At 35.9% G+C, this 14,018-nt stretch overlaps 1 protein-coding gene across 1 annotated transcript in view; it reads left to right on the top strand.

Moving 5' to 3' along the window:
• LOC132270154 (lysine-specific demethylase JMJ29-like) overlaps positions 1–8,093 on the top strand; it is a 59,826-nt gene extending 51,733 nt beyond the window's left edge. Inside the window, exons 9-16 of the mRNA XM_059771358.1 lie at positions 1,040–1,369; positions 1,878–2,024; positions 2,451–2,630; positions 3,918–3,990; positions 4,084–4,169; positions 5,892–6,011; positions 7,101–7,162; positions 8,003–8,093. Of these exons, the coding sequence (XP_059627341.1) occupies positions 1,040–1,369; positions 1,878–2,024; positions 2,451–2,630; positions 3,918–3,990; positions 4,084–4,169; positions 5,892–6,011; positions 7,101–7,162; positions 8,003–8,093 (1,089 nt within the window). The remainder of the gene's footprint in view (positions 1–1,039; positions 1,370–1,877; positions 2,025–2,450; positions 2,631–3,917; positions 3,991–4,083; positions 4,170–5,891; positions 6,012–7,100; positions 7,163–8,002) is intronic.
• The last annotated feature ends 5,925 nt before the right edge of the window (positions 8,094–14,018 follow it).

Genomic DNA, 14,018 nt, shown 5'->3' with positions numbered 1-14,018 from the left:
GTGAATTTATTTTCACTTGGTATTTTTGTCTTCTTGATTTAGCAAGCACAATGAAAAATGATTATCATGATTATGACTGGTGACCTTACTCCTTAATTAGTTCAAATTTACACCATCCAAGTTGATTTTAAAACTATATCAGGCAGGTTTTGAGCAAAATTTTCAGGCTCGGATGAGTGAATCTTGGCAGTTTTGGTTGAGTGCGCTCATTCTTTCGAGGAATTATTGAAGTTTAAACTGAAATCTGAATCAAAGCTTAGTTAAGGACCCACAAACTGCAAAGGCTTACTTGTAATTAAACTCATATTTCACCGTTCCACAGCTGCAGTTATTGCGTGTTTACATATTACTTGTATAAATGTAAACATGCATGCGTGATGAATGTGTATTATGGACATAGTTATATTGACACTGTCTCAGTATGATAGGAATGTGGGAGAGAATATAAGTAACAAATGAAAATGTTTTGGATAATAACTGTTTTAAATAAGTGGTTTCATTAGGTCCCTTTTGGGGATAAAATTGATTGTAAAACTGGAATGCTACCTTGAAGAAATAAGATGCATGACTTGTCTTTATTGTCTAAATGGCCTATGGTCATCTGCATGCTGCAATCCATTATGTAACTTTGATTTTAAATAAATATGCATATTAATGACTTTCTGTTTGCATGAAAGCATATATGCATAAAATTTGACATTCATTCCAAATGTTTTGGCAAAACAAAAGTGAAAAGGGTTTGATGTGGTTTACCTAATACTCTAGGCAGTCAGGATAAGGGCTTGATCTACTTTATTGAGATTGGTTTATGTAATTATGGATAATAACTGATCTGTTGTAGGTTTAGAAGTCATAGTGCTTGCATCATATAATTTGGTTGCATTAATTTTCCCTCTCTTTTCTATTTCTTCAATATTTGTTTTTAGGTATGATGGGTAATATCATAACTCGCCCACTTCCATTTATTGTTTCATATTTTATTTGTCCTAGCTGATTGATCTTACACTAATGTTTTCTTATTTTGTCTTGTGCTGTGCAGGTTGAGATAAATATTCACCAATTTTTTGCAGGGTACTCCGAAGGTAGATCACACAGAAACTCTTGGCCTGAGATGCTCAAACTGAAAGATTGGCCGCCATCTAACTTATTTGAGGAGCGCTTACCACGCCATGGTGCAGAATTTGTCAGTGCCTTGCCATATTTGGAATACACACATCCCCGTTCTGGTCTACTTAATGTTGCCTCAAAGTTGCCTACTGATTCACTAAAGCCAGACCTTGGTCCTAAAACATATATAGCATATGGATTTTCTGAAGAGCTAGGACATGGAGATTCTGTGACAAAGCTTCACTGTGACATGTCAGATGCGGTATGATTTGTTTAATTGACTTCAAGACAGCTTACTGCCTTTTCATGGGAAAATAAAACCTGTTGGTTGGTCAAGAATTTAATTCCCAAGCCTGAACAATTTTTACTATGTGATGTCAAGGGACTGAGATCTTATAAAGTTACATACAAGTAGATTCGATGGTATAGGCTAGGCCATATTCTCATCACTTTTATGTTCTTCCATAAGCAAAGGACACATTTCAATGAAACAGAAGAAGTAATTTCTTTTGGTGAAAAACAGGAATAGTATTTAAGAAGTTCCATGCATTGAAAAGTTGTGAAATTCCTGAAAACTAACATGGAATGAAGTAACTAAAAATGATTGTAAAACATTAAATATTAGAGGAGACATGGTGTATAATAATTAATAGAATAGAATGGAGAAGCGAATCATGGTCCGTGCCTTTATGTTTACATGTATCAGTATACTGGTTTTAATAATGTGTTAAATATCATCCTTTTTCATTAGTTGTCGTTATACTTTCCAGGTGAATGTGTTGATGCACACTGCAGAAGTGACCTATGCACCTCAGCAGCTTTCAAAGATTAAAAAATTGCAAAAAAAACATGCTGCCCAAGACCAAGAAGAACTTTTTGGTATAGTTCATATAGATAATCAAGAGGCTGAGAATCATGTCCCAGAATCCAATGGGAAGTTCAAATCTAAGCGAGCTAACCCTAGTTCATGTGGTGAAGATTATTGTGCCGAGGTTGTTGAAACTAAAGAAGACAAGGGGAAAGATGCTGACATTTTGGGTAGAAATGGAAATAATGAAATGCAAGACATCGTGTTTGATGAAACAGATCAAGTTTCTAGTTTGCCTTCAGAAAAGAAGACAAAGAACAGGCAGGGGAGAGGAGTTGGGTGAGGCAGTAAGAGGAACAGAGGATATATGCATAATAGATTGGATGTTGACTCTGAAGATTTGTTGACAGAGACTGGTAATGGTATTGAATCTCAGAATGAAGAGGGTACTAGAAATGATGAAAATAATAGGAGAGTAGGACAGACTGATACTAATCTCTCCGATCGTCATTGTTTGACAACTGATGTCCACCAGCAAGGACAGTTTTCTGGCGGTCCAAATGCAGTTTCTGAAAACAGATTGAATGGGTTGGAGACAGCGGAGGGAGGTGCTGTTTGGGACATTTTCCGTCGACCAGATGTTCCCAAGCTGCAGGAATATCTTAGAAAGCACCACAGGGAATTTAGGCACATCTGTTGTTGTCCAGTAGAGCAGGTAACGATAATTCCATCATGAAGCATATGCATTGGATAATATTTTTATTGCAATGTAAAGTAACAATAGGTTTTGTATTATGGACGTTATTAACTGCCATCTGGTGGAGATATATGCAGAGAAATATGTATTTGCTTGTTCAGTGATTCTCCTATTGCAGAAAAAATAGTTGCATCTGCATGTAGGCACACCTTACTTGTTATTATGATGTATTTCTTTTTTCTTATTATGATGTATTTCTTTTTTCTTGATAATGTATAATATACTGTCAATTAGATTATAAGTCCTCTAAACAAGCAGGCTCTGTTCAGCTTGTGAACATGTTGGTGTGACGGCAGCTATGTAGTTTTATACAAGTTCAATGGCTATTTGTTATCTGAGAAACATTTTTGGTGTTTGATACAAGTAAATTTGTTTTGCAGCTGACATCATGTTTGTCATATTTATCAACTTTGATTTTGACATTCTATTTTTTAAATTAAAATACTTGAATTTGGCAACAAGAAAATTACGCTCATAACAAAATTACCTTTTTTTATAGCTTTGAGTTGCTCACCGAGCCGAGATTTGAGTCCACAGTGTAGCATTAACTTACATGCCAAGCTTGAACAGACTTATACTAGCTCAGCTTGGCTTCTTTACTGTCCAACTTACTCAGACCATGTTGTGTTACAACTTACAAGAAGAAAACTTAAGCATAACTTCAATATATATATATATATATATATATATATATATATATATAATTAATTAATTAGATGAAATTAGTCTTTGTAAACTTAGTTTTCGCTTTTCCTTTTGCCTTAAATTGGTCATATGACTCATGTTTATTATTTCCACAAGGTTAAATTCCCACTGTCTGCAACATCCCATTTTAAAAAGTTTACTTGATAACAGTTGAGGGTGCATCATATATGCTTCCTGCCTTTCCTTCTGTTGTTTTAGATATCCTTATCACATCTTTGTTACATCTTGTCTAAGTTGTTTTCTTGTAATTGGCCCTGGGGATGCCTCATCTGTAGCCTTTTTTGTTTCTTCTTCAGTATAAGGGACTTATTTCTTCAAAAAGTATGCATTTTGTATTTCCTCTGTAATTGTAAACTTCTGTTTTATACAATCCCCACTGTAAAGTGTTCTAGTGGTGGATTGTTTTATTTCATAGTCATTAATCTGTTATCAGTTTGAGTAGTTGGATTCTAATTTTAATCATTGTAGTTCTATCTTTCAATGAAATGGTGATAGTTTATAAAAGTTTTGCATCATAATTTATATTTATCTAATTTATAGGTGGTTGACCCTATTCATGATCAGACTTTCTACATCGATTTGCATCATAAAAGGATGCTCAAAGAGGAATTCAGTTAGTTGTTGTTTATCAAAACTTGGTTGGCCTTTGTGCTTTGTTTCTTTTCACTATTATTTGAGCAATAATTCACTTGAATGCTTAATGCAGGAGTTGAACCTTGGACATTTGTGCAAGAACTTGGAGAGGCTGTCTTTATACCTGCAGGATGCCCCCATCAAGTTAGAAATCTTAAGGTAGGCCAGTCATCGATTTTTTTTTGTTCATGCATTAGTCCGTCCATGAAACCTTTGTTTAGGATTCGGTGACTATATTACAATCTGCCATCTTTATATGACTAGTGAGAACATTTATTATCCTATAAGTATTGGCCTTTTCTTGAGCGCATTTATACATTTTGACCACAAGTGGCTCTTTCAAGCATGTAAATATGCCATCAAGGTGACTTTTTTAAACATTTATTCAGTTTAAAGGAGTCTTTCCAGAACACAAAACTTTTAGAACCTTCTCAGTTTAATGCTCCCTGGCTTGTTTCATGATTTCCTAAATGAGAGCATTTAGATGCCTCTCCATTCTGAGTCTTCTGACAAAGATCCCTATATACCCCGTAGCTGTATCAGCAAGAACGAAGCATTTAATGAGTTGAATATGTTTTAGTTGAATCAATTGATAAAGAAAAATTCTGCAAAGATCGCAATAATGTTTGCTTTTATAATCACACTATATATAAAACTAGAATCTTTTGTGCTTTCTTAGGCATGGATTTTCATGCCTGTGTTTCTGTTGCTTCTTGTCGTCATTATTCTTCAAAGTGTTTGCCTTTACTTGAATGCTATTTCTTAAATTCCTCTAACATTTAGCATATGAGATACTTGTTGCCACAGCAACTGCATGGTTTTCTCCACAAATTTTGTGCCTAGAAAAGAGTTGTATGTCGTTTATTTCAAAAAATATACTTAGAAGAGCAAATGTATTATTCAATTTTCTTACAAAACCTAGAAGCAATCAATTATCATTGTGTTCAACAGTTTACTTACAAATTGAAACCCAACCTTACGTAACTATATGTGGTAAATATGTTTGAAGTCATGAGCATGCATAGTCAAGTTCTCCTGTCCTGATGCTTATATGTCAATTCTTACTGGCACATGAATCTTTATCTCTAAATACATATTTACTCTTGATAAGTAGGTATCTAGTCATTGACTGTCAAAAGGTTTAATAATGGGGATAGTATTTTTTTAAAACTACTTTTTTTTTTCATTGAAAAATAAGAAATATGAGAATCTTTGAGGGTGTGGAGTTGGCCATTGTGCACTAGCACTCTGCAACTTTCACTAGAACTTTCTTTCACCAGAACTTTTTATTGAACCTGGCTGTCCATTTGATATTACCCCTATAGTATTCAATTGTTAATTTTACATGCAGGCTATGCAGCAAAGGAATTGTTGTAAATATGTGATGTAGGAAAAGAAAATCAATCCATTTTATGAACTGAAAACTGTTTAAATCAGGAAGGAACAAGGAAAAGTATACATGCATGCAGGGTTACATACACAAGCTTTTTATATATTCTGTAGCCTACCAGACACCAGTTGATTTATGTTAATTTTGCTGGGCTTTCTTGAACTTGGTTTCTAATAGAAGGGAGAGGATTTGTGTTAGGAAATTGGACAAGTTTTTCCTTGTTTCTTGTGTATTTTCTTTGACATTTAAAGATTTTCTTGGGAAATGAATATGTAAATTTGATGATCTAATTAAACAAAACCGAAGAACATTTCATAGTTAGATTTCATTTTGGGGAAATTTTGGCAATGTGTGCTGGAACTGTTCTCTATGAGTTACATCTATTCTTCTTCTTTTTCCCCCTTTTCCTCTCTCTTGGGAGGGGGATGAGAGGTAGGTTATTTTCATTTTTTATTTTGTCATTAAAACTTTCTTCTTTATGTCCTCTGCAGTCATGTATTAAGGTTGCTCTTGACTTTGTTTCACCTGAAAACATCGGTGAGTGCATTCGTTTGACTGAGGAATTTCGTATTCTTCCTGAGAATCATAGAGCCAAGGAAGACAAACTAGAGGTACATTGTCTTGTTTCCTGACTAAAATTATACTTGCTTAAAGGTTTTATCTTTCTACTACCTTTCTTTTTCCTCCTTGGGGTGGATGGGACAACGTGACACATCTAGAGGTTTGGTGGATCTTGATTGTAATTTTTTTCCCCATTACATTATATAGAGAATCCTTAAGACTGGCCACATCTGGCCAGTGAGTTGGTTGTGAAGTCGTGGGAACATTTATGTTTCCTCAACTAAGGTTCTGCTCGAATTTGACATATAAATATTGACATTCTTTTTAATTTTTAAGTATAACAAGCAAGCAAAATTTGAGAAGCATTTGGCTAACAGGTGAATTTTGCTGGAAGGGATCTGGATAAGGTTCCGGCCAATGGGAAACAAATTTGCATGGATCAGTGATCTGCAAACATATTTTAATAGTTGTAGTTTCTAAATTTGTGAAATCCTATTGTGACACTGAGAATTACTTATAGCTTTTAAGTTAAGTGCTTCACCTTGTTCCCGACCATCATCAACTAACACAGGCTGTCTCCATAAATTATGCTTTACCTTGCTCATCTGCTTGCCTAAATCATTCATCAAACTTCCCAACCTTAAAATCCTTAGTGCGCCTCTCAAGATACCTGAGTTACAGGCTTCTCAGCTGCTGTTTGCTACCTCTTTCCATATATTGTAGCATATAGGATTAACCTTCTATGTCCCAATTCTACAGTAGCTACTTTCTTGCATTGCTGCATTGAAATTTTATGCTTGCATAAAGCAGGTGCTGCAATGGCAAATTTGCATTTTAATTTGATTAAAAGATTCTTTCTAAACGAGGACATTGCAATTTGTAATAGATGGTCGTTAGATTAGGTCAATACGGTCTATTAACTTGTTTGCTGGGGTAAGCTTTGAACCAAATCCTCTGTTTGTTGCCTATCCAACCAAGAATGAACTTTGTGCAGCTTTTGGAGCAATGTGCTTAATTGTCTTGTCTACAGGTCAAAGGCCATTGTAACTTTTAAATGCTGGCCATTTCACTTCTTGAATAGCTTTTGGCATATGCATTGTGATAATCTCATACCTGCTCTGTATTTTTGCTTAGTGCAGGTAAAAAAGATGTCTCTCCATGCATTAATTAATGCTGTGGACGATTTGGAGAAGCTTTCACGGTGAGTGTAAGCTTACTTGATTTCTTTCTTGGTGCATTTCCTAATTTCAATTTCCTTTTCCCTTGTGTTTTGCTTGCTCTGCCATTTCCCCAACTTTCATAGCCTTCAACATAACTCTATGCAGTATAAATCCAAGTTTGTTGTTTGAATTTCAATATCATAAATAAGAAACTTGTAATAAGTATATTGATGAGAAATAATTTTTTACCGTTTATATCAATTTTGTTTGTTATTATAGCCCTCCCTATTAGTATCCTATCTTCTAGAAATTTGTTTATTTAATATTTCCATGTCATTTATCCGTCTCACATATCCTTGTCATAGATATAGAAAAGACTAAATTTACATTAAAATGGCTATGTGATAGATAAAACTTAAATCAATTTATCATTGGATGAGATGTAATTGTTAGAGCAACACGAGCTACTTTGCTTTTTTCTTTTTCTGCTACAGAGTTTTGTATTTCTTCTTTTAGTTTGCATAAGGTGTAACAAATGCACATTCCACTTAATCATGGAACCAATATGTTTCGACACAAGTACAACATTAATATCCATACTCTCACAAGTACAACATTACATGGAAATGTTAATACCACAACAGTCTTGAGAAAACAATTTGTTACCTGCTAATTTACCAATTGAGAGGGTCCTATAATTTCCACCGGTAACAGGCTTGAGAAATTTTTGCACGCTCATAAGGATAGTTGTACTAACTAATATTTTCAAGGGAGCCCAACTCTCTTTTGGCCCTAACCAGCTATACTTTTCCGTCCTTGTTTAGGAAGAGCCTCTTTAACTTGTTGCTCATTTGCTTGGGGTTGGGCTGTGTCACTAACAGGTCTATGCTGTGGGGTCATAATTCTAGTGTAGCCCAGATACATGATCCTGGTACACTTGAAGTGTTAAAATTTAGGCATAGTGGCAATTGAGAGAAAAAACCCAAGACATGGTCATGAACTTGCAACCCTGTCAACTTGTAGGCTATCAATGAGTCAGACCAATGATTTTCATCTGTACCAATGGCGATAAAAGTGATTTGGTAACATTGGCGTACTCAATTTGAAAGCCTAGCTATCATCATATACAAGTGAAAATTACAAATATGGAAAGAGAATAAAAATCAAATCCCTAAACAAAAGCCTAAACATAAGCCTATAATGAAGACTCAATAAATCTGCCATAATCATCAAGTCAATCTATAGATATGATTTCCTACACTTCCCCTCAAGCTGGAGCAAATATGTTGACTAAGCCCAGCTTGACTATGGAAGACTGAAGAAGAAAAGGCCCAATAGGCTTTGTGAACACATCTGCAGTCTGTTCTGAAGAGGGAACAAAAATAGGATTAATGATACCTGATCGAACTTTCTCTCGAATGAAGTGAATGTCTACCTCAATATGTTTCGACCTTTTATGTAACACATAATTAGAAGCAAACATAATGGCTGATTTATTGTCACAAAACAACCTTGAAGAACCTTTCTCTACAAGACCCAACTCTCCAAAAATTGATTGAAGCCAAAGGAGCTCACAAGTACCTTGAGCAATAGCTCGGTATTTAGCTTCAGCAGAAGATCTGGAGACAATAGCTTGCTTCTTTCTCTTCCATGATATGAGATGATTACCATAGAAAGTACAGAAGCCAGAGGTAGACCGTCTATTTGTCTTACATCTAGCATAGTCTGCATCAGTAAAGCATGAGAGTTCGGACTGATTTCCTGAGGCATGGAACAAACCAAGGCTAGGGCACGACTTAAGATACCTTAAAATATGGTAGACTGCATTCATATGAGTTGAGCGAGGGGCATGCATAACTTGACCAACTACACTGACAACAAAGGTCAAATCGGGCCTTGTGTTAGTTAAGTAGATAAGACGACCTACCAAATGTTGATACACGGATGGATCTGGAAGTAATTCCCCTGACTCAACATAGTTTGAGATTAGGGTCCACAGGAGTGGAAGCAGGTCGACACCCAAGCATGCCAGTATCTTGAAGAAGATCCAAAACATATTTCCTTTGAGATAAGGAAATTCCACGATGGGATCTAGCAACCTCAATTCCAAGAAAATATCGAAGTGGACTTAAGTCCTTCACATCAAAGGACTTTTGAAGATGAAGTTTCGCTTGAGCAATCTCTGAAGCATCATTGCCTGTGATAATGATATCGTTCACATATACTAATAACATGATATAGTAACCATCATAGCGACGTCGAATAAAGCAAGTATGGTCTGAGTGGCAACACACAAAGCCCATGGATAGAACAACATCACTGAAATGACTGAACCATGCTCTAGGAGATTGCTTCAGACCATAAAGAGACTTCCGCAACCGATATACTTCCTAGCATACTCCCCCTCAGCCCGAAATCCAGGTGGTGGATCTATATATATAGTCTTAAGTAAGTTTCCATTAAGAAATGCATTCTTGACATCTAACTGATGCAGAGGCCAAGAATGGGCAGCAACCAAGGAGATAAGCAGTCGCACAGATGTCAACTTTACCACAGGAGCAAAGTTAGCACCAAAGTCTTTGCTCGGAATCTGAGTGAAGCCTTTCGCCACCAATCGAGCCTTATACCGATCAATAGAACCATCAGCTAAGTACTTCACATTAAAGACCCATTTGCAGCCAAACGTTTTCTCCCCAGCAGGCAAAACAACAAGTTCCCATGTATTATCACGCTTTAAAGCGTCCATTTATGCTGTCATAGCAGACATCTAATTGGGATCTTAGAAGGCCTCTGACACTGATCACGGAATAGAAACGAACCCAATCTTTCCTAGGAAAGATATATATGCACCTGAAAGACCATTATAGAAGACATACTGGGGAATAGGGTGATTAGTGCTACTAGAGAAACCATACCAATTAGGAGGGTGACGAACACGAGTAGGATAACGGGATGTTTGCTTGTGAATGGTAGGAGCCACGGGAGAAGGAGAGTTACCTGGACCTAATTCGAAAGATGATTCTGGCAGGGGAGGTTGAGTGCGATGGCGATAAGAGTAGACTTGCAAAGGCGGAGGAGAACCCACATGGGTAGAGAAGGAGATTCCAGGACAGCGTGATCTTAAAATATAGGAACAGGACGATCAATAGGAGAGATCTCCTTCTCCAGACCACAAGAGAGAGAATCTTGTACTACAGAATTAGTACTATAAAAAGGAATAGTTTTATGAAACAGGATCATATGTTTGGCAATAGGATTATAACAACGACAGCCCTTTGACATAGCAGAATGCCCTAAGAAAATACACTTAATAGATTTATCATCAAGTTTATGATGAGAAGGACTACGGTTATGAACAAAACAAGTACAGCCGAAAACATAAGGCAGAAGGTGAAACAAGGTATAATCAGGTTGGAGAATTTGAAGTGGGACCTTACCACCTAAAACTTGACTAGGAGTACGATTAATCAGAAAAGTAGCTGTAAGAACAGCCATATGACAATAGAATTTAGGCACATGCATACCATTCAAAAGACATCGGATGTAATGACCTGATCATTTTCCTTCTTTTTATTTTTCAAAAATTTCATTTTTCGTCTTTTTCCTAATTTCGTCCTTTAGTCGTTTTTTATTTTTCTTTACATAACCTTACTTTTTGCACTCCGATTTGATTCCAGGTTTGCATATATTCATGATATTTAAATTCTATGATATCTACATTTTCACTTTTGTAGAAAAGCATGTTAAATGTTTACTTTTCTGGTAAAGGGCATGAATGCATAACTTTTGGTAATTACTCTAAACTTGAGGGATTTTTGTGTAATTAAATAAAGTAATTATTTTTCCTTTTAGGGACCATTTTGCAATTTAATTTGGAAGATATTTTCAAAAAGGACCTTTTTGCAATTTTTGAAAAATGTGACAAGTTTCACATTCCTAAGGTGTCACTTGTTAACATTGTGGAGGAACCACTTGGAGACTTAATCTTATGGCACATTGAGGGTGGAGATTCACTCATTTGTTGGCCTAGAATAGGAGCACTTGTTGGCATAGATGGTTGACAAGTGTAGGCTCAATATTAAGTCTTGGAAGTTTACATAGGATGGTGACAAGTGTAGGCTTCACAATTGGTCTTGCATTAATGTGTGTGAGAGGTAGTGCAAGAGCACCTAGTGAGTGGAGAATCCCACCATTTTAACTTAGGGTTTTCACTTATAATTTATTTATCTCTTTCCTCTCAAGAACCCTAACTTAGCCTCCATTGAAGGAAAAACTTGACCAATAGCTTTAACTTCATTTTTGGCCTCCTTCCACCCACCTTAGACCATAAAGGTTGGAATACAAAAGCTTTATCTCACCTTCCCCTTCATAATCCTAGAAGGAAAACTTGGAATTCCTTTGCTTTCCTTGGAATCAAGAGGGACAATCCTCTTGTGAGGTAGGAGTGGTTATATGTTTATCCTCTTTGGGTTTTATATATATTGGAGCTTGATATATATTGATTACATGCTTTTTAAATTCTTGTAATTACATATAGATAGAGATTTTATATGTTTGACTTAGGATTTGTGGATTAAAGCATGTATATGACTATTAAATTGTATAGGTAGGTTATTGTTGAATGATTTGCTTAATACTTGTGATTTCATTGAGGGTTTATTATGAATATCTTGATATTGCACTTATGTTGTTAAATAAATGGAGATTTCATTGAAAGTCTAGTATGAAAATATTGTATCTAGCACTTATAATTACTTGTAGGTAAATTATTATATTGCATGATTAGTAATTGTGGCCTACATTAATATTAGATTCATATGACATAATGTGTAGTAGCATTAGCTTGCCATTTTAGACATGCAACCTTAGGGCATGGTTTGTGTGGTCTTACCCTACTTGTGCTTGGTAGGTAGTTTCATGCATTGAGATTATAAAAATGTCATGAACTTGTTGATTTTTGGAAGCTTGTAAGGATATAAAATGTTGATGGCTAGGGCTTGGTTGTAGTATGGAGGGTAAGAATTCTCCTAAGTCATAGTACGCACTAGGTAGTACCTTGTGGGTCGTAATTACCCAAAATAACTTGTATGGTCTCGTGGCCACATATCCTAGTCTTTCCATTATTTGATTTTGCATTACCTTCCAAGTTGTAAATCATGGATTTCTTGTAGCTTGTGATTTGGTAATCTTAGTTCTAATGTGGTTAGTGTACTTGTCTTGTATAATTGGATGTTACATGTTTATCGTTTCAAACATTTGTATAGCTTGAGATGATCCCTTAGAGTACCATGGAAACATAGACGTTAGGTAGAATGCGCCCTTGTAATGGTCTATGTTTGGTTTACATTATACTTGAAACTATAGGGTATGTGCATGCACCACATCTTACGAGTAACTTGATTACTCACCCTAGTTGTTTGGGTTGTTTTGCAGGTAAAGAGACTTTGTTTTGAGATGCATCACATCCCTAAGTTGCTTTGATGCCTTAAAGTAATTGTTATATTTTTGAAAACATGCAAGTGTTAGTATGTAGTATCATTTGGTGAAAAACACTATTTTTGCCTTGAAATATGTAATGTGTACCTAAATGCACTTTTTGATACTTGTTTTGTATGTATAACATGAAGTTAAGGGCTATTAACTTGATGTTCACAAGCATGTTCTAAAATTTCAAGTGTTGTAAATATAACCTATTGTGAAAATTAGAGGTTTGAAATGTCAAAAATTGTAATTGAGTTGTTATGAGGCCGTAAGACATTGTAGTACGTCTACATCATTTTACGTTTGCGTGCATGCTCATATCTCACAAAACTCTTAAGTTTTGACTTTTGAACTAATTATGGATAAATCATAGATTTTTATAAAAGAGTTCATGCATTGGAGTAAGTTTTAAGTCCCATTTTATTTTTGCATGTTATGGATACTCTTTTGAGATTAGGGAATGTTCTTAAGCGTTTTCGGATCATGTGGGATGCATACACCGCCTTAGAATTGGACCGAGGACCTTTTTCTAACATTTTCGCACCTTTTGAGTCATTTCGGCCAACCAAAATGCCATTTCGGTCGACCGATGGCTTTTGAGAATTCAATTGCACAGTAAAACATCCATTCCAGTAGCCTTTTTCACTGTTCAAGGTATTTCGGTTGACCGATGCCTTATTTCGGTCTACCGAAATGAGCTCCCCTAAAAAATATGTTTTAGTAGGGTTTCTGGTCATTTCGGTCGACCGAAAGAGCATGCATCCTCACCATCTCTCAGTTATGTTTCACCACTGAAGTTCCAACTTCAAACGATCATAATTTCTTCGTTTCTAACCCAAATGGGGTGATTTTTTAGCCTAAACTCAAGGATTTTGAGTCAGCTTTCTAATGGTACCAATGCCATTCTCAGATTCCAATAACAGTGGGAGTTATTCATGTTTTAGTGAGGTAGGGTCAGTTTTTGCTTAAACCGGGAAAGGACGTTTTTGGAGAATTCTTAGCTAATATTCTTGGAACCTCTTGGAATGCTTTGAAATGATTAGATTAGGTTGTATTCACCTTGTTTGACTTGTTTAGAGTCAATTTTCTCCCTTTAATTGTGAATTGACCATTTTGCCTTTAATTGACGGATTTTAACCGTTTTGACTCTCTTTTCCTCTTTCGCTCTCCTTAAGTTCCGTGACCTCATAGAACGTCACATTGGTGTCTTAGAGATGATTTATATCTCAAGGGATTACCGTTTCATCTTGTGCTTCCGCATTTCGGATCCGTTATCGGGTCAACTTTCGAGTTATCATTGACTCACTAGGTTGAAAAACTCGGGTCGTTACAAGTGGTATCAGAGCTCTTAGGTTCGAAAACCTTGGGATGACGGGTTTTGGGTGTATATCATGCTTTTGTTGACATGCTTTGATA

This window comes from Cornus florida, unplaced genomic scaffold (assembly GCF_030987335.1).
Source record: "Cornus florida cultivar Cherokee Brave unplaced genomic scaffold, ASM3098733v1 CherokeeBrave_3.0.0_Hap2_Chr01, whole genome shotgun sequence".
Lineage (NCBI taxonomy): Eukaryota > Viridiplantae > Streptophyta > Magnoliopsida > Cornales > Cornaceae > Cornus > Cornus florida.
This window is presented reverse-complemented; position numbering and strand designations above follow the sequence as displayed.